This window comes from Arvicanthis niloticus, chromosome 2, assembly GCF_011762505.2.
Source record: "Arvicanthis niloticus isolate mArvNil1 chromosome 2, mArvNil1.pat.X, whole genome shotgun sequence".
NCBI classification, from domain to species: Eukaryota; Metazoa; Chordata; class Mammalia; order Rodentia; family Muridae; genus Arvicanthis; species Arvicanthis niloticus.
Genome location: NC_047659.1, coordinates 133,172,603 through 133,200,307, shown reverse-complemented (window position 1 = coordinate 133,200,307; position 27,705 = coordinate 133,172,603). Strand labels below are relative to the sequence as shown.

The window sequence follows — 27,705 nt, the reverse complement described above, 5'->3', positions numbered from 1 at the left end:
TTGGTCTGACCATCCAGCAGCTAGGGCAGTTGTGTAAGCATTGGTGAGGGGAGAGCTCACTACTTCCACTGGCAAAAGAGCGATGTTGGGTATAGCATGGGCAGGGTAGCAGTATTCTATTTAGCTGTCTATAATTCAGCCATTCTCCGTGAACTGTTGGGCTCTTTTGCTGTAGCACATACATTCATTTGTTAATTTATTCATTCTGTGTATGCACACCCATGCATGTGTTGTGTGCACAATGGTATGTATGTACAAGTCAAAGGACATGTGGAAGTTGGTTTTCTCCTTCCAGCATGTGGCCCTTGTAGATCAAACTCAGATCCTCAGGCCTGGCAGCAGGAGCCCCCACCAATTGAGCCACCTCAATGGCTCAATGCATACAGCTGCTATTGCGACTGCCTGTCTCCCTCCTTCTCCGTATCTCTGTCTCTGTGTCTGTATCTCTCCGGAGTCTCTCTCTCTGTAGTTCTGGAGCTCACTATGTAGACTAGGATGGTCTCAAATGTGCAGGGATCTACCTTCCTTCATGCCTGGCCTCCATCTGGTTTTACTGGACACACACTAGGCTCTCGAAAGGGTTTGGGGCCAAGTGTATGATCAACCCTTTTTAAAAAAAAAAAAATTCTTCATGGTGTCTGTAGTTTTGTCCCACATCCCCGGGCAGCCCATTGTTGGTATCTCTTGCCTGTGGCAGGAGGTTAAACAACAGGCAGGCCTGCTTTAAATTCACATCCAACGGGAACTTTCCCAAGTGGTATGCGGAGTGTGCTCCAGCAGCCCATCTATTATCTGGGGAGAAGTGCACAGAAGCCCAGGGCAGATGATTATCCACCCACATGACAAACTGACTACCTGTACCATTCTCTCAATCTCCCCATCCACCGCTGCTCGCTGTTCTTGGCACCTTTGAGGTTGCTGAGGTACATTTAGCTCCAGAACCTACCACATTAATGAAGGGCAGATAAAGCTGCCATTCTCTGTTATGTTCCTCATTTAAATCTTGGCCACTTCTGAAGGAGGGCTGAGGTGGTTCAGACCTTCTTCCAAAATGGGGTGCAGTCGGAAATCACTGAAACCTCTTCCACGGCAACCCCAATCCCCTCGCTGCCACCATATACCCCGTGAATGAGCTGACACAGGGTTTGAGAGCAGTGGCTCCCAACTTTCCTATCACTGCAGTCCTTTAAACAGCTCATGCTGTGCTGATCCCCAACCATAAAATTATTTCATTGCTACTCCTAACTGTAGTTGTTACTGTTACGAATCATAACATAAATGTCTGATCTGCAACCCCTGTGAAAGGGTCATTCATCCCTCAGACCCACAGCTTGAGAACCACTGTGTGAGAAACTCAAAAGCACCAAATTTAGTTTCCTGTCACCCCCAGCTCAGTGCAAATCCTTCATTTGCCTATTAAGCAATGACCAAAAGCCATCCTTGGGTTTCCCTTTCCCCCAAACCTCTCAGGTGTCTTAACATTTACTCTATGTGCGTGCTACTCTTCATCAGACCTGACGACCTCTCCTGTCATACAGGTCACGTCCCACTTCTATCAGCAAACCCACTAAAGGCCACACCAGTCCTGGGGTCACTGCTAAACTAGCTTCTCTCTTGTCAACTGATCAAGGTGGTGAATTGTGCACCAATCAATTCCTCTGCAACAAGTTTTCAGTAATGCCCTTTTCCAAGAAAACCATTTTGTTTTCATTTTAATTTTATATGTATTGGTGTGAGGGTGTTAGATCCTCTGGAACTGGAGTTATAGTTGTGAGCTGCCATGTGGGTGCTGGGAATTGAACCTGGGTCCTCCGGAAGATCAGGCAGTGCTCTTGAGCCCTGAGCTGTCTCTCCAAGCCCCTATAGACTGCTATATTTTTCTTTTTCTTCCTTTGTGTGTGTATGTGTTTTGCCTGTATGAATCTCTGTGAGTTGTGTGCATGCCTGGTCTCTGTAGAGGCCAGAAGAAAACAGCTCCCCTGGAACTGAGTTACAGGCATCAATGATCAGGGAATTCAACGTGGGTCCTCTGAAGACCAGCCAGTAACCCTTACCCGAGCCTCTCCAGCCCCAATGCCTGCCATTTTCAATGCTTTCCAGGTCCAAATATTTGTGGCAACCTCAAGAAATAACAAAGTGTCCCTAATAGTCCACATGAGCCAACAGTCTACAAGGGACATTTCCCTGTTGTCTCAGACAACAGCCTTTTTCTAAAGAAAGAAGGGGTGATCTCCATTTTCATGACATCTATATTTCTACCCCAACTTGCCCTATGCTCCAGTCTTGTAAGACAAACTTAATCTTCTTTGGGGGGTGGGGTGGAAGGTAATATGCACACCAAGGTGCATGTGTGGTCAGAGGACATCTTCCCTACTTTCCTCTATGTGGGTCCTGGGAATCAAACTCGGGTCCTCTGGCTTGGCAGCAGGTACATATTTTGTTTTCACCCATGAAGCCATCTCAGGCTTTCCCCACTCAGGTTGTTCTGAGGTGGAATAATCTGAGCATCATTTTCCTTTCAGGGCTGTCACAAAGGCCACCTCTGCATGTTGAACCATGGACCTTCCCTTCCTCTGTACTACCAACTCTTCCTACAGGTTTCCATGTTTTTGGATCCCAGGAAGAACACATTCAATGTGTACTTACTAAATCAGCTGTATAACAATCCCTCCACCTCATCCCTCCCTTTCTCCCACTTAACACACAGCTGCAAACAGCAGGTAACATCCATGCTTCCCACTATTAATTCCTCCTTTACAAAGGGAAATCCTGGGCCAGCAGCGTGGCCTCAGCCAAATGTCCTTTTACCTACAGCATGGGCCATGCAACTGCCACTACTGCCTGCTTACAATCCTGACCCACAAATACCTTCTGAGACTGTAACATACTTTCTTGTCCACCAGCTGCTTGAGGGGAGGGAGTGCATCACTTACCTGGAAGACCCTATTACAGAGGCAGACACCCACTTTGGGGTTTCCCTGACCCTTGGCTCAGTTGTATGTCTTATCACCTATAGCTGGGGCCATTAACTGCTCCTTGCAGACTCATCTTTGGTTTTGGTGAATGGAGAATCACAGGGTTTTTTCCTAGGGAGATACAGAGACACATCTATTCACTCCAGATAGGGAAGATAAGAGACTGAAGAAAGGATTCCATCCAAGTCCAGTTTGGCAAACCAGTTGAGTTTTATTGGGTTACTGACAGGAGGGAGCATGGCAGGTTCTAAGGCAGCTGCATCATTGGCAGGTCCCCTGCACCTAAGAGTGGCTTTGCCACTAGCAATGCTGCCATCTGTGACTATCCAAAGTGCTCATGAAATCGTGTGGAATACGCCCCACCCCCTCAAGGTCTTGCATAGGTGATCATGGCTGCTCTGGTCCAAGCCGGCAATGATCACATCCAACGTAACAGAGACAGCTGCCTAAGACATCTCTACTGCTGGTTCTAAAGGGTGAAGTAAAACCATTTACTCTTTGGAGAAAAGGCCCAAAACAGATGGGATCGGAATGGTCCTGAGCACGACAGATGGTAGTGAGACATCAATCCACAGGCAACTAACTGATAAAATGTTTTATTTCACTTTTGAGTTTTTACATTTTCCTGATTACTCTGTGTAAGGTGAAACTAGAATGTTTAAAAGACATACACGGATCTAGCACATCAGTAACTGGGGGTTTCTTTTTCTTTTTGCTATCCTATTTTCACAACCACGGGTGTGCTTGCTAGGCAAATATAACCACCACAGAAGCAAACATTAGGCAGAATACTGGTAAGGAAAGAGAACAGAGCAAAGAGCTACCAGATATACAGACAGGCTTGGTTCCACACGCACTACTGCGTTGTCAAGCGCCAAATATTAACTGCACATTTTTTGTTCAGCTAAAAAGAGATTTTTTTGTGGGTTTTTTTTTTTTTTTTTTTTGGTTTAAATCAGTGCATGAATTCTTTTCGTATTTCAGCAGATGGACAAACAGATGAACTCTACAGCTATGGCTACATGGAATGTCAAGGTGGAGGGGTGAGACTGTGAGACTGAAGGCCTGGCTGTTCATGGTTCTCTCTACTGTAGTGTCCATGCAACATCCCTGTGTTCTAAGGTCTTGTTGAGACGTGTCTGAGAACAGAGCTGGATGAGTACACTGGAGTCTGGTGACAGGGGTCTGGTGACAGGCACTAACAAGCATTGTCAGGGCTGGGTGCAATCATGGGCAGGGGGAAATCATTGAGACTTAAAAATACTTTTTTTTTTTTTTTTTTGATTTGGGTAACACTATGAAGAACTGTGCTGAGAACTGGAGGAAGGCTGGGCAGTGGTGCTGGAAGGTCTTCTTTCTCAAGGCCTTAAAGCAAAGCTTGCTCATCACGCACTCAACACCCTGCCCTGCTCATACAGTATTGACTAATAAAGGCTTCCAAAGAAAACCACCCAAGGAAGCAGAAAGCTGTAAATTTAAAAAGGAAAAAAGTCAACAGTCAGAAGAACAGGGCAGAAAGAATGTTGAATTTCAAAGCTTCCACCCTCCAAGCTAGGAAGAACCCCAAGACCATGGGTGTTCCTCAGGGGGGAGAGAGAGAGAGAGAGAGAGAGAGAGAGAGAGAGAGAGAGAGAGAGAGAGAGAGAGAGAGAAGAAGAAGAAGAAGAAGAAGAAGAAGAAGAAGAAGAAGAAGAAGAAGAAGAAGAAGAAGAAGAAGAAGAAGGAAGAAGAAGAAGAAGAAGGAGGAGGAGGAGGAGGAGAAGAGGAGAGGAGAGAAAGAGGAGAGAAGGAGGGAGGGAGGGGGGGTGCGCCTCCCAGAATCATCCAGAAAACTGGGATGGCCATTTGTAAGATACACTACTTTCTCTATGTTTCCCCCTCTCCTTTAGCAAGGGGGTAACAGCCCTGTTTTCATACGTTGCTAACCAGGAACACACTGCTACAGTACAGGGGTTTAGTCACACATGTGGTATGAGCACAGGACATTTTTGTGGTGTCACAGCCGATTATCAGCCAAAGAAGTTCACTTTCAGGTTTTGAGTTTCCTCGGAAAACACTGCAGATATTTGTGGTCATGAACTTTTGAGTGGCGACAGACCAAAATGATCAAGGGTCAATAAGCCCTCAACCACAGGCAGAATTACCATGAGTTACCAAACTCAGGATGTCAATGGTAAGTAAGCATCTCACTCAAGTCCCAGCATCACAACAGAATGTCTATAACTTTCTGTACAACTTTACAACAGAATTGTATTTCAGTGAGAATTTTGATATCAGATTAAACTTTCCAAAAAGTTACACATAATTCAGGTCTATTTTTCCTACCAGAAAGAGCTCTGCTAAGTTATAAAACCCCATAATCACAGTGTTCAGTTTGTAAGAATTAAACACAGTAATCCTTGTCAATGCTGATCAAAATCAAGACTTCAAAATACCATGGCATTTAAGGGACCAGCCTGAGTTTTAGATACAAATACCAGCTGTTCATCCCAGGGACCATTTTTGCAAGGCTTAGGCTGTGAAAAATCGAAAGTCCACATTCGATTTTTTTGTTTTTGTTTATCGCACAAAGGGACATAATGTGGAGGATACAAAGTGACACCAAACAGATCACAGAGCACAGCAGACATTAGTTCTCTCCCTCTCCAGCATCTCCTTCATCCCCCTGGTTTTCTGACGTCCACAGCTGCAAAAGAGAAAGAAACACAAAGCTGTAATAAAATTAAGGCCATCAGAAGTTTCCTTCAAGAGGTGGCCCAGTATATTTTTCCTTACTTAACTACCATTCTGAAAAAAACTAAAATGTTTTTCATGTATGGGTGTTTGCCTGCAGGTCTGTCTGTCTGCCTTTTGTATGTCTAGTGGCCTAGGAAGCCATAAGGGGGCACTACATCCTTAGAGCTGATGTTACAGACAGCTGTGGGCTGTATGTGAGGGTGAGGCTCCTCTGGAAGACAGCCTGAGAAACACCGAGCCACGTTCCCAGCCCCCACTCAACTATTCAAAATTCCCTCTTACCATGGACAGTGATGACTAAAAGGCATAAAGTACAGCATTAAGATATGGGTAACTGCACTTAACAGAGTGCAGAGCCGTTGTAAATCCTGGGTAACAATGAGCTAAGCAGGTATCCGCTCTCCTGAGGTACTTACGGTGAGATTGTCCCTCAGCAGCTGCATGATCAGGGTGCTGTCTTTGTAAGACTCTTCATTCAGGGTATCCAATTCAGCAATGGCTTCATCAAATGCCTAAAACAAAGAGCTTTTAGCAAAGATCTAGATGCTCTGTGCTAGCTCAATCTTTCCTGCTGAAGAGGATGCAAACTGGTCTGCTCAACTGTCTGTCACCTGTTTCAAATGTATATATTCTCTCTCTCTCTCTCTCTCTCTCTCTCTCTCTCTCTCTCTAACACACACACACACACACACACACACACCAACCAGCAATGATAAAAAGGTTTGGACACAAAGGTCAAAGGGGAGAACAGGAAAGCTCGCTCTACTAAGCTTGACTTGTCTCGGGGTTCACGTTGTAGAATCCACTTCAGGTACTCTTCCAAATTAAAAAAGATTCAAGTAACAGTATGCACCAGAAAGAGAGCTCCTCAAAGAACACAGGCAGTAACACAGCACAAAGTGTGAGCTCCGCCTTCATGGCGTTCTATCTTGGAACAAAGATGACAATGTCCAAAGCCTGACAAGAACTCGTACTTCTTACCTGGAAGGTTCTACCAATGACCCCAATAGTAACCAAGCAAAGCAAAACAAAGTCAGCATAGATTCAGATCAAAGCACCAAGTAACAGGTCTACACTGGTTTTCTAAAGTCCCACTCCCTAGAAAATGCTTAGAAAGCTAAGACAGTGAGGACTGCTCATACACAGAAGGAAGCTCCTGGAACTAGCAAAGGGTCTTCCCTCACCGTTTTGGCCAGGCTGCAGGCCTTTTCAGGAGAGTTTAGAATCTCATAGTAAAAGACTGAGAAATTCAGTGCCAGGCCGAGGCGAATGGGGTGTGTAGGCTGCATTTCTTTCTTGCTGATTTCAAATGCTTCTTGGTAAGCCTGCTGGGAGTTTGACACCGTGGCTGGAAGGAAGATAAAACTGTCAGCGTCTCGCACAGGCTGCATCACACATGATCCATTATCAAGACACTTTAGTAAGAGGCTAAGCAAGCAAGCCATCAAAACAAAGGTCCATGTCTTCACCATTCAACCTAAACATCTGCTAAATGTTTATGCTAAGCACTGTACTAACTGCTTTGGAAGACAACAGTTATAATGAAGTCTGTTAAAGCAGCCAAAAAATACAGACACCGTCTTTCATAAGAAAGGATGTGGATAATCTGGTGAAAAAAGTGATGGGATTTAAGATCGGCATAAACAAATTCAAATTCTCAACTCACCTGTATGTGACCTGGAGCAAGTAAAAACCGTCTAAACGCAAACTCTGGTTTCTTTTACTGGAAAACATGGGAGACTAAATTCCAAGTGCTAAGAGGACAATGCAAGCCCAATTACTTAGCACCCAGTGAACACTGAATAAAACAGCTACAATCACATCGCAGTAAGCCATGTGCTGCAAGAAAGGTACTCCCCAATGGTGGTCTCACACAAGTCTCCTTCATCTGCGGATGCCTGACACTATTCAGTCTGAAGCCTATCACACACACTCAGATAAAATAAAGCAGAAAATCAACGTAACAGTCTTAACAATATACTGTAACGTAATTTGCACTTCAGAAACCAGCAAGTCACTTGAACACAAGAAGTGCCATAATTGAGAGTCAAGAAATCAATATGGCAGCTCGGTGATGACCAGGTAAGTAGCGCATTCAGGGTTACTTGGGGCAAAACTTAAGACTCATTTATCTTTGGAATTTTCCATTTAGACTTCAGACTACAGATGCAGTAAGTAAAAGTGGGTAAAGCAAAATCATAGCCAAGGTAAATTATTGTATTTTATAGTTTTACCTGCAAAAAAGAACTATCAATTCCCAGATAAGAGTTTGCCAAACATATTACATACCAAACTTCTAACATCCTGCATGTCTATCCATTAGAAAGAGATTTATTAACTCTTTGACCCCACACATGACAATGCTGTGGTCTCTGAAATTCTCATTACTGTGAACTTAGTGTCTATAGTAAACAAAAAACAGATTTCACTATGAAACATTAGCTCTCCTACTGACTGTATTTGTTAAACTTTGTTACTTACTTTGTTTATTATCTCCAGATGCAACTTCAGAAAGATACCTAAAATAGTCTCCTTTCATTTTTAAGTAGAACACTTTGCTTTCTGCCTGTGTAGCATTGACAATGAGATATTTGTCCAACAGCTCCTAAAAAGTGATTCACATTAAGAATTTTGAATTGCTTGTGAGATGTTAAAATTACATTTGAGATTTAAGATATATACTACTACTACGATTTTTCTGAAGACTAAAACCAAAAAGCCCCAAACAACGACTTCCCCCAAACCCAACCAACCCCCAACCCCCCCCCCCCCCCCCCCCCGCAACCCCCAACCAACCAATTTTCATTCAAGCTGCTAAATTCCATTTGGCCAAGTCCTAAGAGCAGGAGCCTGTAGTTCCATGTCCCCCAGACCACCACAGGGCTCCTTATACTGTAACCACTACAGTGAAACACAATGGAAAAAAGATGGCCCAGAACTACACTGCTAACCCAAATCCAAATGGAAAGACTACCAACAAAAGAACCTCACTTTAATGTTAAAGTAAGTGTGGGGGCATGCACACAAAACATGGGGGAAAGCCTCCGAGGATTAATATTAACAATTCTTCTCTTTATTAACATTTATTAATATTAACAATGCTGAGAAGTGACTTTTACTTTGTAACTTCTGTCCATCTCTTAAAAACAAAACAACCCCCCCACTGACACTTGTATTGCTTCTGTAATTGTGAGTGTGTGGGGCCTTTCCATTCTGGGAAGAAAAAAGCAGCAATAGAACAAAACAGCCAAGAACTAAGTTTAAACTTCATCTGACCTGGCAAGAAAACCTTCTGATGCTTACTGTCTGTTTCCACATGACCCTGGAGAGACTGCCTTGGGACCCCACTCCTCAGATTCCTTGGCTGCACACTGGGAAAGGGGACCAGCATGACCACCGTCTAAGGCAGTTGGAAGGACAAGCGAGGTAACTTCTATCTAGTGCTTAGCACGCTGCTCGATACGCAGTAAGCACTCAGTCTAGAACTATTAATAACAAATTCCTTTAAACATTTATGCTTACAACAAAAGTAGTTCTGAAGGAGTCCAAGCTTCGTATACAGAGCATTATTTTCGAAGAGTTGTTTTAGAATGTGGCATCCTGAAAAACTGGTTAAGAGGCAGTGAGTACCATGCTCTTCTTCACATTCTTTCAGATGCTCTTAAAAGCTGGTCTACATTTCAGGAATTATGGAACTCTCTCGCCTTTGGGATGCATGCATACTTCATCTGAATACCAGATGCACCTAACATTCAGGAATTAGTGCACCATTAACAAACCCTCAAACAACCAAGAGGCAACATGTTTAGCCATGAAACTTATCTGACACCAAGAAGCTGATAAAAAAGAGAGGCTCAAGGCAAAGCCCAGCTATCAAGGATTTCATTAACCAATATCAGAATATAATAGAGGCAGTAGTTGTTTGTAAGTACTGTGCAGACAGAGATGGATATGACTCCAGTGGGTTGAGGGGGAGGAGCACTGCCTGAGAGCTGACAAGCTTTATCCTGGTTTTCAAAAGAAGCCGCCAAGGGAAGCACTTTAGAGATAGACAGTACTGCGGGGGCAGGGGACACGACACACACGGGACACGACACCTCCCTTTCTCTTAAAGCAGCCTCACAGTAACTTTGTACCTGCTTTCACGTACAAAATAAAATTTCCTAGTGGGCTCCAGATATGAGGGAAAGGGCATAATCATGAGTGTTCCAGGGTAGGTACCCCTCCCATCCAAGCCCAAATGTAGCTGGAAGACTCTATCACCTGACTGCAGTGTACACAACACACGGGAGAAGCCCCATACCACCTCTGAGTTGGCTTTTAAAGCTACAATGCATTTGACAGACATGCCTAAGCTTCGACATCAGGCTTCTACACTTTGTGAGGGAACGGCCAAGGAAAGGCTGGAAGGCCTTTAAATCCCTTCCTTTCCAGAGACGAATCACTACTGAGACTACTAGAACTGTCTGCTAGTAACTGCATCTTTCTAAATAGCCTCTTCTTTTGGCTTCGATTTCTAAAGAAAAACGGAGGAATGTAATGAAATGTTCCTGTTTGCCGCAGGTCTCTTGGAGGGAAGGAAAACACCCAAGAAAATACAAACTGATCAAGAAAGGGTGACAAACCCAAATCCATGCTTTAGAACAAGTTACAGGTGGCTCTTAGCTAGAGTAGTGGCAGCTCCCCTCTCCCCTAAGCTGTGTGAGAGCTTGCACTGTCAGGCCTAGAGGCTGATGTTTGAAGTGGAAGCGCTGCCCTCACCAGCACGTCATTGCAGATGTCCTGCAGCTCGGCCTCGATCTTCTCCCGGTACTCTTTGCCCATCTGCTGCTTCTTCTCATTCCTCTCTGTTTTCTGTTCGATGCTGGAGATGACACGCCAGGAAGAACGGCGGGCGCCCACCACATTCTTGTAGGCAACAGAGAGCAGATTCCTCTCTTCATTGGAGAGTTCGTGCCCCTGTTCCGTTACGGCCTTCATAGCCGCAGCCATGTCGTCATAGCGCTCGGCCTGCTCAGCAAGCTTGGCTTTCTGCACCAGCTCGCTTTTGTCCATGGTCATTCTCTACAAGAGCAAGAACACAGAAAGCAAATGTCAGGCTTCCAACATTCTTACAACACGATCAAGAATGTGAATCATGTCTACAGAGCCAAGACGGGGCCAAGGCTTTAAATCATTCTGGTCAGTTGTTAGCAACAATCCTACATGGTAGGCATATCCCAATAACCCTTCACCTTCTTAGAAAACACGAAGATTGAAAGAAAGAAAACGATGAACCCAGAACAGCCCAGCAAGCACAACACAGTGGAGAGTCAAGGCTGCTGGGGTGGCCTTTCCCACACTGTTAAGGCATGTGTTTTCAACTGTAATTCTGGTGATGGAAGGACTCTGGTACTGTCATGTCTACAGCTCATCACCAGCTTCCTATTTGTAACAACCCTCAATGGCTTAGGCAACCAAAGAGCTGGATCTGGAGTTGTCTTACCGCTCACTCGCTGGTTGGTTATAATAAAGAGCTGATGGCCAATAACAGGGGCAGGAAGTGCAACGGTGGACCTTTTGGGCACAGAGAGTGGCGCAGGAGAGGCAAGCTGAAGGAGTTAAAGTTGACAGGGAAAGGACACTGATGAGCAGAGCAGAGAGCAGAGAGCAGAGCAGGAAGGTAAACCACCAGCCCCATGGCAAGGACAAGCCTGGAAGTCAGGTTAAGTTAGATGACCTCGTGGAGACTGCCACAGACGTTATCACGCCTTACTATTTAATACAAGGCCTTTAAACTTGCCTGTTTCTTCTAGAGCTTCTCTGTTCCACTACCCTATTCTCTCCTCCCCAATACACAGAAGCTGCTTTTAAAAATACTTGATTTTAAATATTCATTTATGTGTGCCTGCCTATGGGAGAAGACATGCATGGACATGTGTGGGGAAAGGATAATAAGTCACTGTGAGAGCTGGTTCTCTCCAGCACCACGTGGGTTCCAGGGATTGAACTTGGGTCTTCAAGTTTGGCTCCAATATCCCTCTCCTGCTCAGCCATCCTGAAAGCCACCCAATGACTTGTTTTTTGAAGTTTATGCTGCCTGCTATTCCAAAGGGCTTGCATTTGACTCCAAAAACCTACAGGGTAGTTTATAACTCTGGTTCCTGGGGGATCTGATCACTTTCACCCTGTTGTGGCCTGAGCTGCCCCACGTTTGGGGGCCAAAATGTCTCCAACCGCTCTGTCAATGTTGGAACCCCACTGCCAAAAGCCTTGGAGGCTAAGTTGTTAGAGCCCGCACTGCCCCAAGCTGCCTCAGTCCGAGGGTCGGGGTTCAGCAAGAGAGGGAGTGAGGACGGACACGAGAAATGGAGACCAGACAGAGTGTGATTCAATCCCGTTTATTCTTCAGTCTCTCTTCTTCTCTCCAAGTCCTAAGTCTTGAGTTCCTAGTTCCAAGTTGTACTCAAGTACCTAATAATCTGTTCCTAGGGTCTCTCTGAAGTGTCAGATTCTCTGACCCCCTCTCGCCTTTTATATGTCTTACTTCTAAGCCACGCCTCTAAGTCACACCTTTAATCATGCCTTTAGGTCTTGTCTCTAAATCTGATCTCTAAGTCATGCCCTTAAGTCTCACACACCCAAGGGAAAATCCTGGGTATCTAAAGCAAGATGTTATCAGAGTGTGCTCAGCTGTTGTAGGCTAATGCAATCAAGTCTCTTATCAGGGTATATGACTCAAGATGGCTACAAGGATGATAGCCACCTTCTGTCGCCTCCCCATATCACCCGACTTCCGGTCTCTGAGAGAAATTAGTAGGCATGCATGTGGCAGAGATATACATGTGGACACAATAACAATACACATCCAATGCTTTCTTTTTTAAAGTAACCTTAGCTCAACACCCTCCCAATATAGAAGACCCTTCTCACTGTATTCACTGCATCCCACAATAGTTAATGAGGCAAACAGCAAGCACTTGGGCTAGATGAAATGCCAGCAGAAACAACAGTTCTCCAAGCCAAAACAATGCTGAAACCCCAAGTGCAGGTCCCAGGCCCTCTTCTCTAATAGCAGTCAGCTACAAGTCCATGTATTCTGTATGTGCAGCCCTCCAATGGTGAACTTCTATTAGCCCAAGTTCCTGAGGGACTATGCTACACTAGACACGCAGCACCAAAAGAGAAACTTCAGGGGCTGGAGATGGCTCAGCAGGTAGCTGCTCTTTCAAGAGGACTTGGGATCAAATTCCTTCATGCTTGTAGTGGCTTACAACCACCTAGGACTCTGACTCCAATGATACAATCCCTCTTATCTTCTGTGAGCAACAAGCACACACATATGCACAGGCATACACACACACACACACACACACACACACACACACACACACACACCCCTATATAAATAAAAAGAAATAAATCCATCCCAGCACTTGGCAGAGGCAAGTGGATCTCTGTGAGTTCCAAGGCTAGCCTGGTCTACAGAGTGAATTCCTGGTCAGCCAGAGCTACACAGAGAAACCCTGTCTTGAAAAACCAAACCAAACCAAACCAAACCAACCAACCAAACAAACAAATCCCAAATAACTATATCAAGATTCTTTGACACTGTCACAGAGTTCTTGAAGATTAAAAACCATGTTACTATAGACATAAATGTATGTCTTTAAAAAGAAAACTGGTATTTTTCTAAAACTTTCAAACATACACACACACACATACACACACACACACACACACACACACACACACACACACACGAAAACATTAACTCAAGGTCCTGATGCCTACTATTTACATAACTCAAGACTTATATAACATGGATTTTGGAGCAGCTAGGCCAATTTCAACAGGAAATGGGTTACACAACATCTAGTAGTTTGGAGGAAGGCACAGACAAGGAAAAAACGCAACAGTTCCTCTTTCTTCACCTACATAAGACCCAACCTGCACTCCGGGTCATCGTCTGGAACGACGTCACGTTTCTAGTATCAGAACCATCCTCTGAAATCTCCCATAAAGAAACTTCCTGATTCCAAGTTTCCACAGTGCCTTCATAGAGCGTGGAGATGGAGATGACAGCAACAGACAACAAACCCTTCTCACATGTGCTGCTGTCAAAACAGCTGTCTGCATACAAGTCCACGTTCTGTCTTGACTCACTAGGCAATGGCTCTTCCTCACGTGACCCATACACCAACTGTTCCATGAAGCTACAATAGTCACTAGCCACATATGGCTATTCACTAGAAAATGTGACTAGTGCCAACTTCTGAAACCACAATATTCTGAATATTTAAAAAATGTTCAGGCTGGAGAGATGGCTCAGTGGTTAAGAGCACTGACTGTTCTTCCAAAGGTCCCAAGTTCAATTCCCAGCACCCACATGGTGGCTCACAATCATCTGTAATGGGATCTGATGCTCTCTTCTGGAGTGTCTGAAGACAGGGACAGTGTACTCATTCATATACATAAAATAAATAAATAAATAAATAAATAAATAAATAAATAAATAAATCTTTAAAAAAATGTTCATTTAGCTTGTCTTTGGTTGTGTTATCTTTCTTAAAGTTGGGACTTAAACTCAGGGCCTCATGTATATTACACTCTAGCATTGTGTAAAAGCCCTAGGCTTTATCTTTTTTTTTTTTTTTTTTTTTTTAAGTTTGTAATAAATCAACCAAAAATTTTTATTCTATTTCTAGTATCTCCCAGTATCCCCTGCACATTAACTGGTATGAGTAAATAGCTCCTAAATGAGACCCTCAAACAAACCCACCCCTACCCCTCCCACAAACTTGGCAGTATTCTCCCCTTCCTCAAATGAGCAGCCTGCTCCTCAAAAGCGTTCTCCCGCACTCCAAAGACTCCCTACCACTTTAGGCACACTCAGTAACCTCCAGGCGCCCCTTTGGGCTACTCTATCACCTAAGAAACTCTACTTGGTTGCTTTCAAAGTCCTTCAGCCTGTGAGGTTCTCAGGTACACATTCCCACATGCCTTGTTCATACCTCACTCAAACATCAGGTCTCTTCATCTAGAATGCTTTCCTGGATATTTTACTTCATGCCTATGCAAACTCTATCCAGGACTCTGAATACACACACTCCAGTCTAGGGCTTCTTCACACTGGTCCACGGTAGTGGGGAAAGCTCTACGGCTTAGTTTCCCACACACTACTCTCAAAGGAAGGATTCAGACATAACGCTGCAAACTGCTCAAATAAGCATCTGTTAAGTTTCTGAACACTCATGACTGGGAGAACAAAGAACACACAGAAAGGCAACAGCGTCATGTGTCAAAGCACAATCTGCCACTCCACAGAAAAGGATCCCATTAAATTCAAGATTTTCAGTTTACAAATGCAGACAACAGCATCTCTCTCAGCAGAGTAGCTGTGACCACCAGGAACAGGGCATTAAAGAACAACAGTTATAAAAACCAATCAATTAATCAATCTGGTATCCATCACATCTATCTATCCGTGGGACAGTGGATCAGACAGAAAGTTGGTAAGGTTCAGGAACTCTGGCAATTCTCATAATTGAGGACTATAGGCATTAAAATCTACTCCAACCAGGTTCCTGTCCTGGAACACATGACCACAACAACCCACTGAGAGGACTGACAGTCATTTAGGGACACCTGAAGTCCTTCCACATGCAGATGAGGCATCCCTAACATCTCACACCAAGTCAATAAAAACCATCTGCCTCTAGATCCCACCCCAACCCCAAATGTTTCTAAGGTCCTATCCACACGGAATAAAGTGCACAAATCATCTGAGAGTGCCTGTCTTACTGAGCCGTAACAATTCCTAGGAAGGAGTTTTCTCTCCCCAAGCTTTTGTCAATGGACCTTGACCCAGCACAAACAGACCTGTGAGCATGCTTGACCACAGCCACTTCCTGTTCAGTCCTGTTTGGCTCCTAGCTGCTAGCTATGTCTTGCTGCATGCCACTAACTCCAGGCTGCCTTGCTCCAGCCTCTCCTCAGAGAGCTTTAACACTGGTTGTTCGGACATCTCGAGATCTTTCACTCTCACCAGCTGGGCAAAGGATTCCCCACAGGCTATGCCCCGGGATGCACGCACTCATCTATCTTCCTTCTTTTCTTCCTTTCTTTTTCTCATAATTTATTTTTCTATTCACATTACATTTCAAGTTCAGCCCCCTCCCTCACCCTTGCAAATCCCTGCCCTCAATAAAATCTTTCTTAAAAATACATACCGCACAAACAAATCTGAAGACCTTTAGTTCTCCCCAAGTGCCTATATATTATTATTTTAACCCAAAGTGTGGGCCTCTTTTAAATATACAAATACAATTTCAAAAACTGTTAGCTCACTGAAGGAGCACCTGTTTTGTATGTGTGAGGCCTTGGGGTCAACGCCCAGCATCAAAACAAAGAACAAAAAAACCAGGAAGGAGAAGTGAGTATAGATTGATCTTTGCACAGGAAGTAGTTATGTGTTAACATGAGACTCATTTTCTCAGTGAGCCAAAATGAACGGACATACATGTTAATTGTGACATTTTAGCAGTTGCCAATCAGATTTTTCTGGAGTTCTTAGGCAATTTAACAGAATGGCATGCATTTCTTCTGAGACTTGGAATGAGAGTTTGACAAAGACAATTTTGGCCAAACAGCCTTTATTTGCTTTTTACCAGAGCAGATGAACTCCTCTGAGGCCACAGTCTAGCCTGGCAATGAGCCAGTGGAAAGGCACTGCCGTGTTGGAGAACAAGAGATCTCATGCGCACCCACATGGTAATGCTGGCTGTCAATCTGTTTGCTCTAAGCCACTGGAAGCAGCAAGCCACAGAACTGGGCGACACTGCTAATAAATGCTTAGTGAAATACTGAAAACAATGGAAATACCTAACAGTAGAGAACTGATTAGTTAAAAAAAAAAAAAAAAGTCAAGACAGTAAAAATTACAGGACTCCAAAAGGAGGCGGCACAGGAAAGATACATTTAGGATGCACAGGGCTATGTACAAAGGGATACACAGTGTTCCTAAAATGTTCCTCAAGAACATACAAACATCATTAGACATCAACACAAAATTCGTAAGTGTAGTAATCTCAGTGCTATCTCTGGGTGCTAGTATTTTATAATCCTTATTTTTAAAGTTGACTTTTCTATTTGGGAGACAAAGTCTCATTTATTATGTAGTCCAGGCTGGTCTGGAACCCTCCTAAGTGCTCAAGTTAAGAATGTATGCAAACAAACCTGAAAATGCACTACTTCTAAAATCATCTTGGCCCATGTTTGGATCACAACATACACCAGAACAGATGAGGCCCAGGGCCTTAAACTCTAAATCCTGTGTGCATTCCCCAGTGCTGAGGTGTATATGGGTGAGTTTACTCTATAGTTAGTGTAAGAACACAGCCTGTGAAGAGCACCAGAGGAACAGACTATTTTATCTCATAATTAAAATACTTTCAAAGAAATAAGCCAGGGGGCCGAGGGGTGTGGTGGTGGTGGTAAAGCAACAGGCTTGGCAGACTTGCTGCTCTTTCAGAGGACCCAGGTGTGGTTACCGCTGTCCAGTAGCTCACAACTGCCCTGAACTCCAGCTCCAGGAGACCAGACACTGTCTTCTAAACTCTGCAAGCAAGCCCCCAACCTATAATTTTCTGATGAAGAAGCTGTACTGGGGAACCCACCAGAGACTTGGCATACCAGGTAAGTGCTTTAACACTGGGCTACATTTGCAGTCCTTGGTGGTGTTTTGAGACAGACTCTCAGCAAGTAACCCCAGGGTAGCCTGGAGCTCTTCCATCCTCCTGGTCTGGCTCCCCAGTGCTTCGATCACAAGAATATTTCAGAATACAATTCTAAAAGCAACTGCAAATGCAGAGCTACCTCAGCCCAACAGTGTGAGTCAACCTCACCCTCTAAGCAATGCCTTGCACAGGGACCAGCCTCACCCTCTAAGCAATGCCTTGCGTAGGGACGTGTCCTAGTTAGAGTCCATTAAAATTTGGACAACTCATTTCAGAGCGGCCAAGCAAACAGAAGATCACTACCACTCATCTATATATTGTTTTAAAAATTTATTTCAAATTAAGAAAAGTTGAAAATGATAACTTTACAAGACAGTCCTCTGCTACGTATGTGATTGGTGGAGTAGTCTCTGGGAGCTCTGAGGAGTCCGGGTTAGGTGACACTGTTGTTCTTCCTATGGGGTTGCAATCCCCTTCAGCTCCTTCAGTTCTTCCCTAACTCTTCCATAGGGTCCCTGGGCTCAGTTCAATGGTTTGCTGTAAGTATCTGCATCTGTCTCAGATAGCTGTTGGCAGAGCCTCTCAGAGGACAGACAGCCATGGTAGGCTCCTGTCTGTAAGCACAACATGGCATTAGTAATAAACAGTGTTGGGTTTGGTGGCTGTGCATGGGATGGATCCCAAGTTGGGCCAGTTTCTGGATGGCCATTCTTTCAGTCTCTGCTCCATTTTTGTCCCTGCATTTCCTTTAGACAGAAACAATTCTGGGTCAAAAATTTTAAAGATGGGTAGGTGGCCCCATGTCTCAAATGGGGGCCATGCCTATCTACTGGATGTAGTCTCTTTAGGTTCCATCTCCCACTGTTAGGTGTTTCAGCTAAGGTCATCTCCATTGGGTACTGGGAGCCTCTCACATCCCTGGTGTCTGGGACTTTCTAGATGGTTCTCCCCACCTCCCTTTCCACACTGCTGCATATTTCTGTACACTTCCCCCAGCCATGAGCCGGCCTGAGAGACCTTGCTTACCACAACAGACCAAGTAATAGGATCTAGGTGGAGTTACCCACCTTAGCTCCACAGAACACAGAAGGAGAACTGCCCCTAGGCTGTGACCTAGAATGGATTATGGATTATCCCACCCATCTCCAGCTGAAACCAGGAGGAGTTGTGGGTTGGGCCTTCCCCTTTAAATTGAGAGCTGAACATTAAAGCTTTGAGCCTTGATCAGAGAACTTTGTCTTGGCTTCATCTCTTCTCCCCCTCCATCCCCTTTCATTCCCAGCCCCCCTTTCAGGTGAACCCAGTTGATTCGTGGCCGCAGGCGGCTACATATTTCTATTCATTCTCCTGGCCCTCTGGGCATTTCTCCTGCCCCTCCCCCCATAACTGGTCCTGTCCCCCTTTTTCCTCTTCCCCTCTCCCACCCAGCTCCCCCCTCCCCCTGTCTCCCATGATTATTTTGTTTCCCTTTCTAAGTGGGACTGAAGTATCCAAACTTTGGCCTTCCTTCTTGTGGCATTCTTCTTTGGATTATTCAAGCTTCATATGGTGAGTTGTATCATGGGCATTCTGAATTGTTTTGGTTAATATTCACTTAACAGCAAGCAAGGAATTCTGACTCTTAGGGCACTTCACAAAAAGGAAATGCTTACAATCCAGCGTTGAAGCAACTGCAGAAATGACCAGCATGCCCAAGAATTCTTTGGATTATTCACTTGGAGTAGCTGAAAAGAACTACCAGCATCCCCCACCACAACCCACACGCACACTTGTGTGGAAACACGAAGGCAGCACATATTCAAAGCTATACCAAGTCACCTTGAAAAAGCAACCGACTGCACTTGGAGGGGAGCGGCTGAGGGCTGTGTCCCCTGGGCCTGCTGTCAGTGCTCAGCAGTTACGCGCGCGCATCCACTGCTCCAAAGAACCAGTCTGCCTCCCGAAACCCATCTCTGGAGCCCACAACTCTGCCTGCTAGTCCAACCCCAGGGGACCCAATGCCTCTGGTCTCACACACATGTAAAAATGAAAGAAAAAAAATCTAAGAAGAAAAGGAGGAAGAGAAGGAGGAGGAGGAGATAGGTGTCCCAGCTCCTCTGTGAGGTGGTAAGAAAGAAGCTATAGTGGTAGCCGACTCAGCCCAGGCTCCCAGTGTGAACGTGAGGGCTGAGCACACTCACTGACGCACCACCACTCCAGCCAGAGCATCACCAGCCCCACACAGCACATCAGAGCGGAAGGAAAGGAAGGGTGCAACTACCTACCTCCTAATGAAAGCCAGTGGGGCCAGCTGGTTGGTGGGTGTTATCCTGAACAAGCGAAGCACTCCTGGCTCTCAAAGAAAACTACTCACTGAAGAACACCTACTCTAAAAATGACTGTATGCCATTCCACACATAAAATGTAGTCTTGTAAAACTTCAATTTCATTCAACATGTACAGATTCTTTGCCGAAAACAGAAACAACATATCTGAAATACAGCAGTTCTGTGTCTAACAAACACTAAATTGTAAAAAAAAAAAAAAAAAAAAAAATCCTTTCCTTCTTCCACAGCAGTTGTGAAATTCCATGTTGTTTTGAGCTGATCTCATGTAGCCCAGGCTAGCCTGGAACTGAACTCCTGATCCATCCTCCTGCTTCGTATTCCTCAGTGCTGGGATTTCAAGCACTGCCAGGCCCCATCTTCTACATCAGTGTACGAGCATCATTGCTAACTATGCCCAATGAACCAACACTTAGAAACAGTGTAAAGTGGCATGTCCAAGTGTGACCAAATAACATGCACCACAATAAACTGATCTGCTGGCTCTAAGTGATCAATCCAAAGACATATGCTAATTCTGACTGATAAAGGCAGCCCAAGAGACTGGCCCTAGGAACAGATTATAATCAAGCCACTCAACCCAACTTATCTTACTACAGAAACACCTACGCATCCATAGTCACTACTGCTGTAGTTACAAAGCCGGGGAAATGAGCCAGTCTAGGTGTCCAGCTATTGAGCATATATACTTAAAATTAATTTTATTCTGTTGTAAGGAAAATAAAATTACAAAATTTACATGAAGACGGATGAAACTGGACAATACTCTTCTAAGTGAGGTAATCCAGGCCTAGATCCTAGTTTTGAAGTTTTTGGATGTGTGTGTTTAAGTGTCTATAGAGGTCAGAAAGCTTAGAAAGGGCCCTTGAGTGGGGGGGAACAGACCTTAAGGGACGCAGGGGACAATATGAAAACAGAGGAGGAACTACTGAGAGGGTGGAAAGGTGTAGGAGGAAGGGGAGGGAACTGTCAGCTGAATAAACCCCTCCTCCTTCTTCTGTACATGGCACAGAAACACCAACTGGAGATTAGAGGTGAGGCCCACTCTGAAGAAAGGAATTCATACAGGACTGTAGACCTGGGCAAAGCCCATTGCTAAGGGAGGTTCTAGGCCCTGAGGAAAAGCTGCTACTGTTGTTTTATTAAGCATGTTGTCCAGCCACCTTCTAAATTTCTATGCTTATACCAACAGATTAGTATTCATCTCAACCTTGATCAGAGATGCTTCATGGGCAGTTGGTGGTTAATGCAAAGACTCCAACTGGTCCAAGTGCTGAACATTAAGCAGGTACTGCCTGTCCGGGACACAGCCCCAAAGCTCAGGAACACTGTGGACAGACCTAAGCAATGTACAAGGCAGAGGATGGGGAAGGGCTGGGAAATGCTGTCTTAGACATCATGTGTTTGTTGCTTTTGCACTCATGACTCAGCAGGGATCACCTGCACAAAATGGAATGGGCTAACATTCTAGAGTTCTCACCCCTTACTATATGCAGTAGGCAGCTGTGGACTATGGGGATTCATTTTGCTTCAGGTGCTTAGCTGCGGGTTAAGTCATCTTATGATCCAGCATATAGCACATATCCATGGGGAGGGGATCTCCTTATAAGGAGACCGCAGTATGATGCCAGCAGAACTTTGCACTGTGTTCAAGCAGTTGACTTACACATAATGAGAACTCAGAAACTCTTAGCCTATAGTCATTTTTAAACAGTTAAAATTTATAAGCAAGAATCTATCTCCATTTAATTAGATTTGAAAGCACATAGACACAAACAAGGTGATAAATTGAAGTTAATTACTGTTCTAAGTCAGTATCTATGTTTCTAAGGTTACTTGTGGGAATCAGTGACAAAAATCAGTACTTCTTGTTGCCAAAATAATTGTAAAGAGATAAATCATCTACAACTACACTACTCTAACTATCCAATCATTTAAAAAGAGTACTTCTAATTTGTGATGCCGTTGTTTAGAAGTCTGTGTAAGCACACAATTAACAGCACTGACAAGTAGTTCACAAAGTTAACAGGGGGCAATGAGTAAGGAACACATTAATATGCACCTCATTTCTTTTAAATCTACCTTGTTCTCTTTACTGAACTGAAAAGAATAGTACATCCTAATTACTTCTGCTTATCTTTAGAATGTGACTCTTAGGGTTTACTGTAAACACCTTCATTGGCACCTACAGTGGGCAGTAACTTAGGAATCCATACTAGTATCCTTTGGACACCCAGAGTGCAATTAATGCCCATCACACTGGATTTCAAGCCACTTGGTCACCGATGAATCTTTATTTATCCATTTTTTTTTTAATGTATATTAGTACACTGTCATTGTCTTCAGACACACTAGAAAAGGGCATTGGATCCCGTTACAGATGGTTGTGAGCCACCATGTGGTTGCTGGGAATTGAACTCAGGACCTCTAAAAGAGCAGTTAGTGTTCTAAACCTCTGAGCTATCTCTCCTGCCCCCACTGTTGAATTTTTAAAAAGTGAACAAGCCATTATTTTCTATGGGGACAGATGCAGGTAGGCCATGTTGGAGCTATAAAACACAAACCATATATTTAGTCTATCTTAGATTATTTTTTTGGACCCTGTTGGTCTCCCTCTATAACTTAAATTGGCCAGAAACTCATTATGCAGCCCAGCCTGGCCTCAAACCCTTGGCACTTCTCCCACCACACCCTCTGAATGCTGGGGCTGTAAGAAGTAAGCCATCACATCGAGCTGGACTTTTCAGAGCACTACCTCAGCTCAAATCAGGTCTAGGCTAGGCTATCATACTTAAGAGACTAAAACTGGATTCCAACCAAGTCCCTAAAATATTTTCAAATAATATCTTCCATACTAAATATATCAGTACCCATACAAAACCCAGCTAAAGGCCAAGTAACAACATTTATCATCATTTATGGTCTACTGAAATGGGCAAAGCACTTAAGAATCTGTATTGATTCAGATACCTGGGATCTATCTCAAGAGATAGACAGGCAGACAGACAGACAGACAGACAGAGTGGGTACACACTCAGACCACAGGTCAACTTTTAAGTGTCATTCCTCAGGAACTGTCCTTGGGTTTTGTTTGTTTTGTTTTTTATATTAGACGGACCTCTCATAAAGACCACCCACAGCACTCCAGGTATCTCCCACCTCCACATCCCCAGGACTGAGATCAGATGCACACATCATCTGGCTTTTTCACGTGGTTGCTGGAGATAAAACATAGGTCCTTACGCTTGCATAGTAAGTGTTTTACCATGAAGCTATTCCTACAGTATTAATTTTAAAAAGTTGACATTAATTTTGGGTGCACATGGAAGTCAGAAGACAATTGAGGGAGTTGGCTCTCTACTATGTGGGTAACAGGAACTGAATCTGAAATATCAGGTTTGGTGGCAAGCACCTTTACCAGCTAAGCCCTTTCACCAGCCCCTCGACAGTCATTCTTTTCTCAATGTAGCAATAGTTAAAGCATAGTTAAAGTTAAATAGTTAAAGTTAATTGTTTTGAAGAATCATGTAAAGTTATATAGAATACAGTCTTTTTTTGTTGTTGTTGTTTTGTTTTTGTTTTTGATACAGGGTTTCTCTGTGCAGCCCTGGCTGTCCCAGAACTCACTCTGTAGACCAGGCCCACCTCTGCCTCCCAACTTCCCAAGTGCTGGGATTAAAGGCGTGCGCCACCATTGCCTGGCCAGAATACAGTCTTAAAAACTCATCAAACTACCAAACAAGCTTTAATTTAAAGCTCTCCCCATGAGGACAAACAATGACAGACCAGGCTCATATCTATTTTAATTTGGATCTTCATCTGTATGTCAAGGCCATTCAGAAATAATTCTTCTAGTTGAGTCTTTAAGGAAAACAATGAAATAAACAACCAGAACAGGAAACTTACATAATCAAGAACTGGGCAGCACTTGAAGCAAAAGTTTACCCTACAATTTGCCAGAAGAGCTTGTTTTGTGAGGCAGCTGATCACTTTCATCTCATTACAAGTATTAGAAACATGTAACTGCCTCTCAATAGCAGCCTCGGAATTGTTTTTAGCAGACATATCGCAGAATAGGAAAGCACTTCAAATCCATTTCTCCCTTTAACATTCTTAGAAGTCTCTTCAGAGTCCAGCTCCAACTGTTTCTCATTATGAGACGCAGATCTGCTAGACTCCTATCTGTGTAGTGAAGACAGATCTAAAGTTAAAAAGTCCTATGTAACTATACACTCCTGGGCCCTAACTAGTCTGAATTTTTATCTCCTTAGGTAAATGTATAAACCAAGTGGTTTCTTTGGTTCGTTTTTTCTGTTTGTTTGTCGTTTTTTGATTCAGAGTCTCACTATGTAGCTCTGGCTTTCCTGGAACTATATAGAATGCTGGGCTGAAACTCACCAGGATCTGCCTGCCTCTGCCCCCAAGTGCTGACATTAAAGACAACCAAGGATCTTTTAAACATCAACTTACATTGAAGTTTTTGTTCCTCGAGTCCCTCATTTACACACCTGCTTTGGCCTGATGCTGCTGACAAAGCAGGAGCAGAGTTCTGACAGGATGTAGTAACTTCTCTACTTATAGAGAGGATTATCTCCCTTTTTTCCTTCTCCCATACAACGTCAGAAACCTAAAATACTACAAAGTGGTATGGTTAGCAACAACAAATGATGGTTATGCTAATATATAGCACACGAGAACCTAGGGTGGTTTTCTGCGGTGCACCTGATGGGCTTTCTCCCTAGTACAAAGCAAGTACTAGAAACACTGGCCTTTTCAGCAGCTTTCATCTGATATAGACCAGCAATACCACCCTACAAATGAACAGCTAAAACTGGAGTCTGAACACATTAATAGGGTGCATGTAAAAAAAGTAATTGTGATCGTAGACTACATGTTCAACCACAAGTCAAATCTATCACTACCCAGAGTCACCCAGAGAGGTGACTCCTGATTGCAGCATTTAATTTTGTGATACACAGACATGTATGTTTTGGGCAGATTCTCATTTCTGCACCTCAGTCCCCTCATCTACGGTGAGCCCAACAGCACTTGCCTTTCACTGGCTGCAGACTAAATCAATGCTTGCAAGTGTTTACAAGGGAGCATGACACACACCTGGTGCTACGAGTGGTGAGCAGTGTGATCACAGGCTAGTACCTGATGATACCTCAGTAGCTAATGACTAAGTCACACAGGTAGCTTCTGTGTGTTTCTATGTTACAAACACAAATGCTATACCTAATGAGAATGTGAACTCATGTACAGTCAAAAACAAGATACAAGTTGATCAATGGGTGTAAGTTACAGTTACAAAGAAGTTGCAAATTTATTTGTGCTATGCACTTCACCCTGACTATACATAACACTATTCTATATTTCTTTATGGGCTAGAAGAAAAGACTTTATCACCATAAAAAAAGATCAAGTCTGAGATAGGCTATTTAAACATTACACAATATTATACATATACTTAAACATCACAGGGGATATAGTTATTCATGTTACAATTTATTAACTTTATTTGTATTGAGAATATCTATGTGCCAGAAGTTTATCTTAACTTTCTTTTCTGCCACCACATATCAAAAGCTATATTACTAGCCCATCACGGAGGTGCAAACCTGTAAGCACAGCACCCAAGAGGCAGAGGGGAGAAGTCTGAGGCAGTGAGTCTGGGCCTAAGAGGTGAAGAGGTAAACACGTTTGTACAGTTCAGATGTGAAATACTGGATATGCTACATGGAACGTTATACATCACTTTTCATAGCAAGTGGAAACAAACAAGATTGTACCTTATCAGAAAGGGGAAAAAGAAGAAATTGAAGTCAAGGATTAAAATACCATAAAACCCAATGTTTGTACTTAACACAAGTTTACAAGGGGTCTCAGACACCGGTGGAGACAGGGAAGCTAAGAAGCACAGATGAATTAACTCCTGAAGATCACAGCTAACAAACACTAGAGGAAAGAACTGAATCAAATCCACCTAACCAGTGCTGTTTTTGGAGCCACAGCGAAATGGGAAAAATGCACTTTTTGCAGCAGCCCAAATCTCTGGGGACTCTGCCTAGGGAAGAAACATCAAGGGAATGTGCTCGGCCTGGTTTCCACACAGGCTGCTTCCCTGATCCATACAGCTCCAAGTCTAAAATGGCTTCAATATAACCCAAGCACTGCATGATGGGAAATGGAAGATAACAGGGTAGGAGCCATACTCCAGGGGCTGACAGTCCATAAATACTTGCCACTGACGAAAGACGATATTCAATCTGTAAGTAGGTGTGTGGCTTAGGCCAAATCGCCTCATTTCTTATAAAGATTTCATTTGAAGATGGGTGAATGGTTTTTTTTTTTTTTTATAGTTAGAAGGCAGAGGCTAAGAAAATAATTCAGCATTTGGTACTTGAGTTTTCAGCCTTTCATTTCTAAGGTCATGCTTAAAATTCAATCTGGGTGGGGAAGGAAACAAAAAACACCAATATTCTTCAGCTATACAATGCTAAGGGGAAAAAAAGACCTGGGCAATCCAAAGAAATGGAATGCACTGGAGGCAGTCAAGAAAAATCCACCAAGAACTCAGTAATATTCTTCTACATTTCCAGCAGCTAGATGTGAGATGCTGAGTAAGCACGTGTTCAGTCCTATAAACTGTGTGTCTGTATGGTCTCACAGGAACACCTGGGATACGGTGAGGAATGGAATTTTCATATCCTCTTAAGTGCTGCACCTTTCTGCACCGGCTCCCATGATTTTACAGATTCGTAATATCTTGCCAGATTCCACCTCCCACACCAGGCAAGTAAAATCAAGAGCTATCTGGTCTCACCAGAGAAAATGTACTGAAGGCAAGGACATGAGCCATGCATTTTTACAGAGGTTGGCAAATTCTCACCAACGCTGCCACCTTTGGAATTCTTGATGCTCGAATGTTCTCCATTTGCAACAGACCCAGATGCGCTCATTTTGCAAAAAAAAAAAAAAAAAAAAAGTCCACATCTCGCCTACTCCTTAAACACTGAGGTTACTAGCCAAATTTCAAAAATACATATATATATATATATGAATTTGGAGAGCGAACACACGAGATTCTGGCAGTAAATGACGACAAATATCAAGAGAAAAGACTCAATTCTCAGCCTGATCTTCCCCCACCCCACTGGGAATCCGGTTTGAGTCAGTGAAAGGTTCAGACAAATCCATTTCTTAATTCAAACCTCAACCCTGCTGTCAGGGAATCTCGGGTCCAGCTGGGTTTCCCACACCAGCGATGATGAAACAGCTTTACTGCAAAGTGGGAGAGGGATTCGCCCCAGCTGTCGCCAAGGTTAAAGCCTTACTCATCCAGGGGAGTGCGGCAGGGGCGTCGTGGCTCGGAAACTCGCCCGCCGTCGACTACATTTCAATTTTTGAAAGCCACAAAGAATGAGCGAGGTTGACAGGCTCAGAGGGATGGCTCCGAGCCCGAAGGGAGCAGGCAGGGGCGGTGCCGAACAGAGATGGTGCGGAGAGGAGCCCGCGGCCCAGCGGTCCCCAGCCGCGCAGGCCCGGCCGCACCCCGTACAGCGCGCCGAGAGAGAAGCCCGGGCTTCCCGCGGAGGCGCAGGCCCGGCCGGAAGCGGGGAGGGGCGGCAGTGAGACTGGCCGCAGCCGCCGCCCGAGAAGGGGCTTCGCGCTGGGGCCCCTGGGAGCCACGCCGCACTCACCGCGGAGGACTAGCGGGAGCAAAGGCGCTTCCGGGAAGATCGGAGGGCAGCGACTGCGTCCTTCCCGGGCTCACTCCTCAGGCGGTGCTGGCGGCGATCGTAGGTGCAGTGGCGGCGGCGGCGGCGGCGGCGGCGGCTACCGGGCTCCGGAATCGGCGGCAGCGGTGGCGGCGGCAGCTGCACTTCCGCTCCGGCCACCACTTCCGCTCTAGCCCAAGTCCCGCCCCACCCTGAGTCGACTCCTCATTGG

At 44.3% G+C, this 27,705-nt stretch overlaps 1 protein-coding gene and 1 long non-coding RNA gene across 2 annotated transcripts in view; one reads left to right on the top strand and one right to left on the bottom strand.

The window, feature by feature from the left end:
- Positions 1 to 3,555: 3,555 nt before the first annotated feature.
- Positions 3,556 to 27,668, bottom strand: Ywhab (tyrosine 3-monooxygenase/tryptophan 5-monooxygenase activation protein beta). The gene is made up of 6 exons (XM_034494439.2): positions 27,456 to 27,668; positions 10,473 to 10,775; positions 8,193 to 8,316; positions 6,896 to 7,059; positions 6,128 to 6,223; positions 3,556 to 5,661 (listed from the first exon to the last, which is right to left on the bottom strand). The coding sequence occupies exons 2-6, from the start codon at positions 10,770 to 10,772 to the stop codon at positions 5,605 to 5,607; spliced, it is 741 nt and encodes a 246-aa protein (XP_034350330.1). The 5' UTR covers positions 10,773 to 10,775; positions 27,456 to 27,668; the 3' UTR covers positions 3,556 to 5,604.
- The window catches only part of LOC143441489 (uncharacterized), a 47,296-nt gene continuing 47,159 nt past the window's right edge, over positions 27,569 to 27,705 (top strand). Inside the window, exon 1 of the long non-coding RNA XR_013108961.1 lies at positions 27,569 to 27,705. This is a non-coding gene — a long non-coding RNA (uncharacterized LOC143441489).

Excerpts from the sequence above, each read along its gene's own strand:
- Ywhab (XM_034494439.2), bottom strand. The coding sequence starts at position 10,772 with ATGACCATGGACAAAAGCGAGCTGGTGCAGAAAGCCAAGCTTGCTGAG. Across the intron at positions 7,060-8,192 it reads ATCTGGAGATAATAAACAAA|CCACGGTGTCAAACTCCCAG; the intron begins GTAAGTAACAAA and ends TCTTCCTTCCAG. Across the intron at positions 5,662-6,127 it reads TGCTGAGGGACAATCTCACC|CTGTGGACGTCAGAAAACCA; the intron begins GTAAGTACCTCA and ends TCTCTTTTGCAG.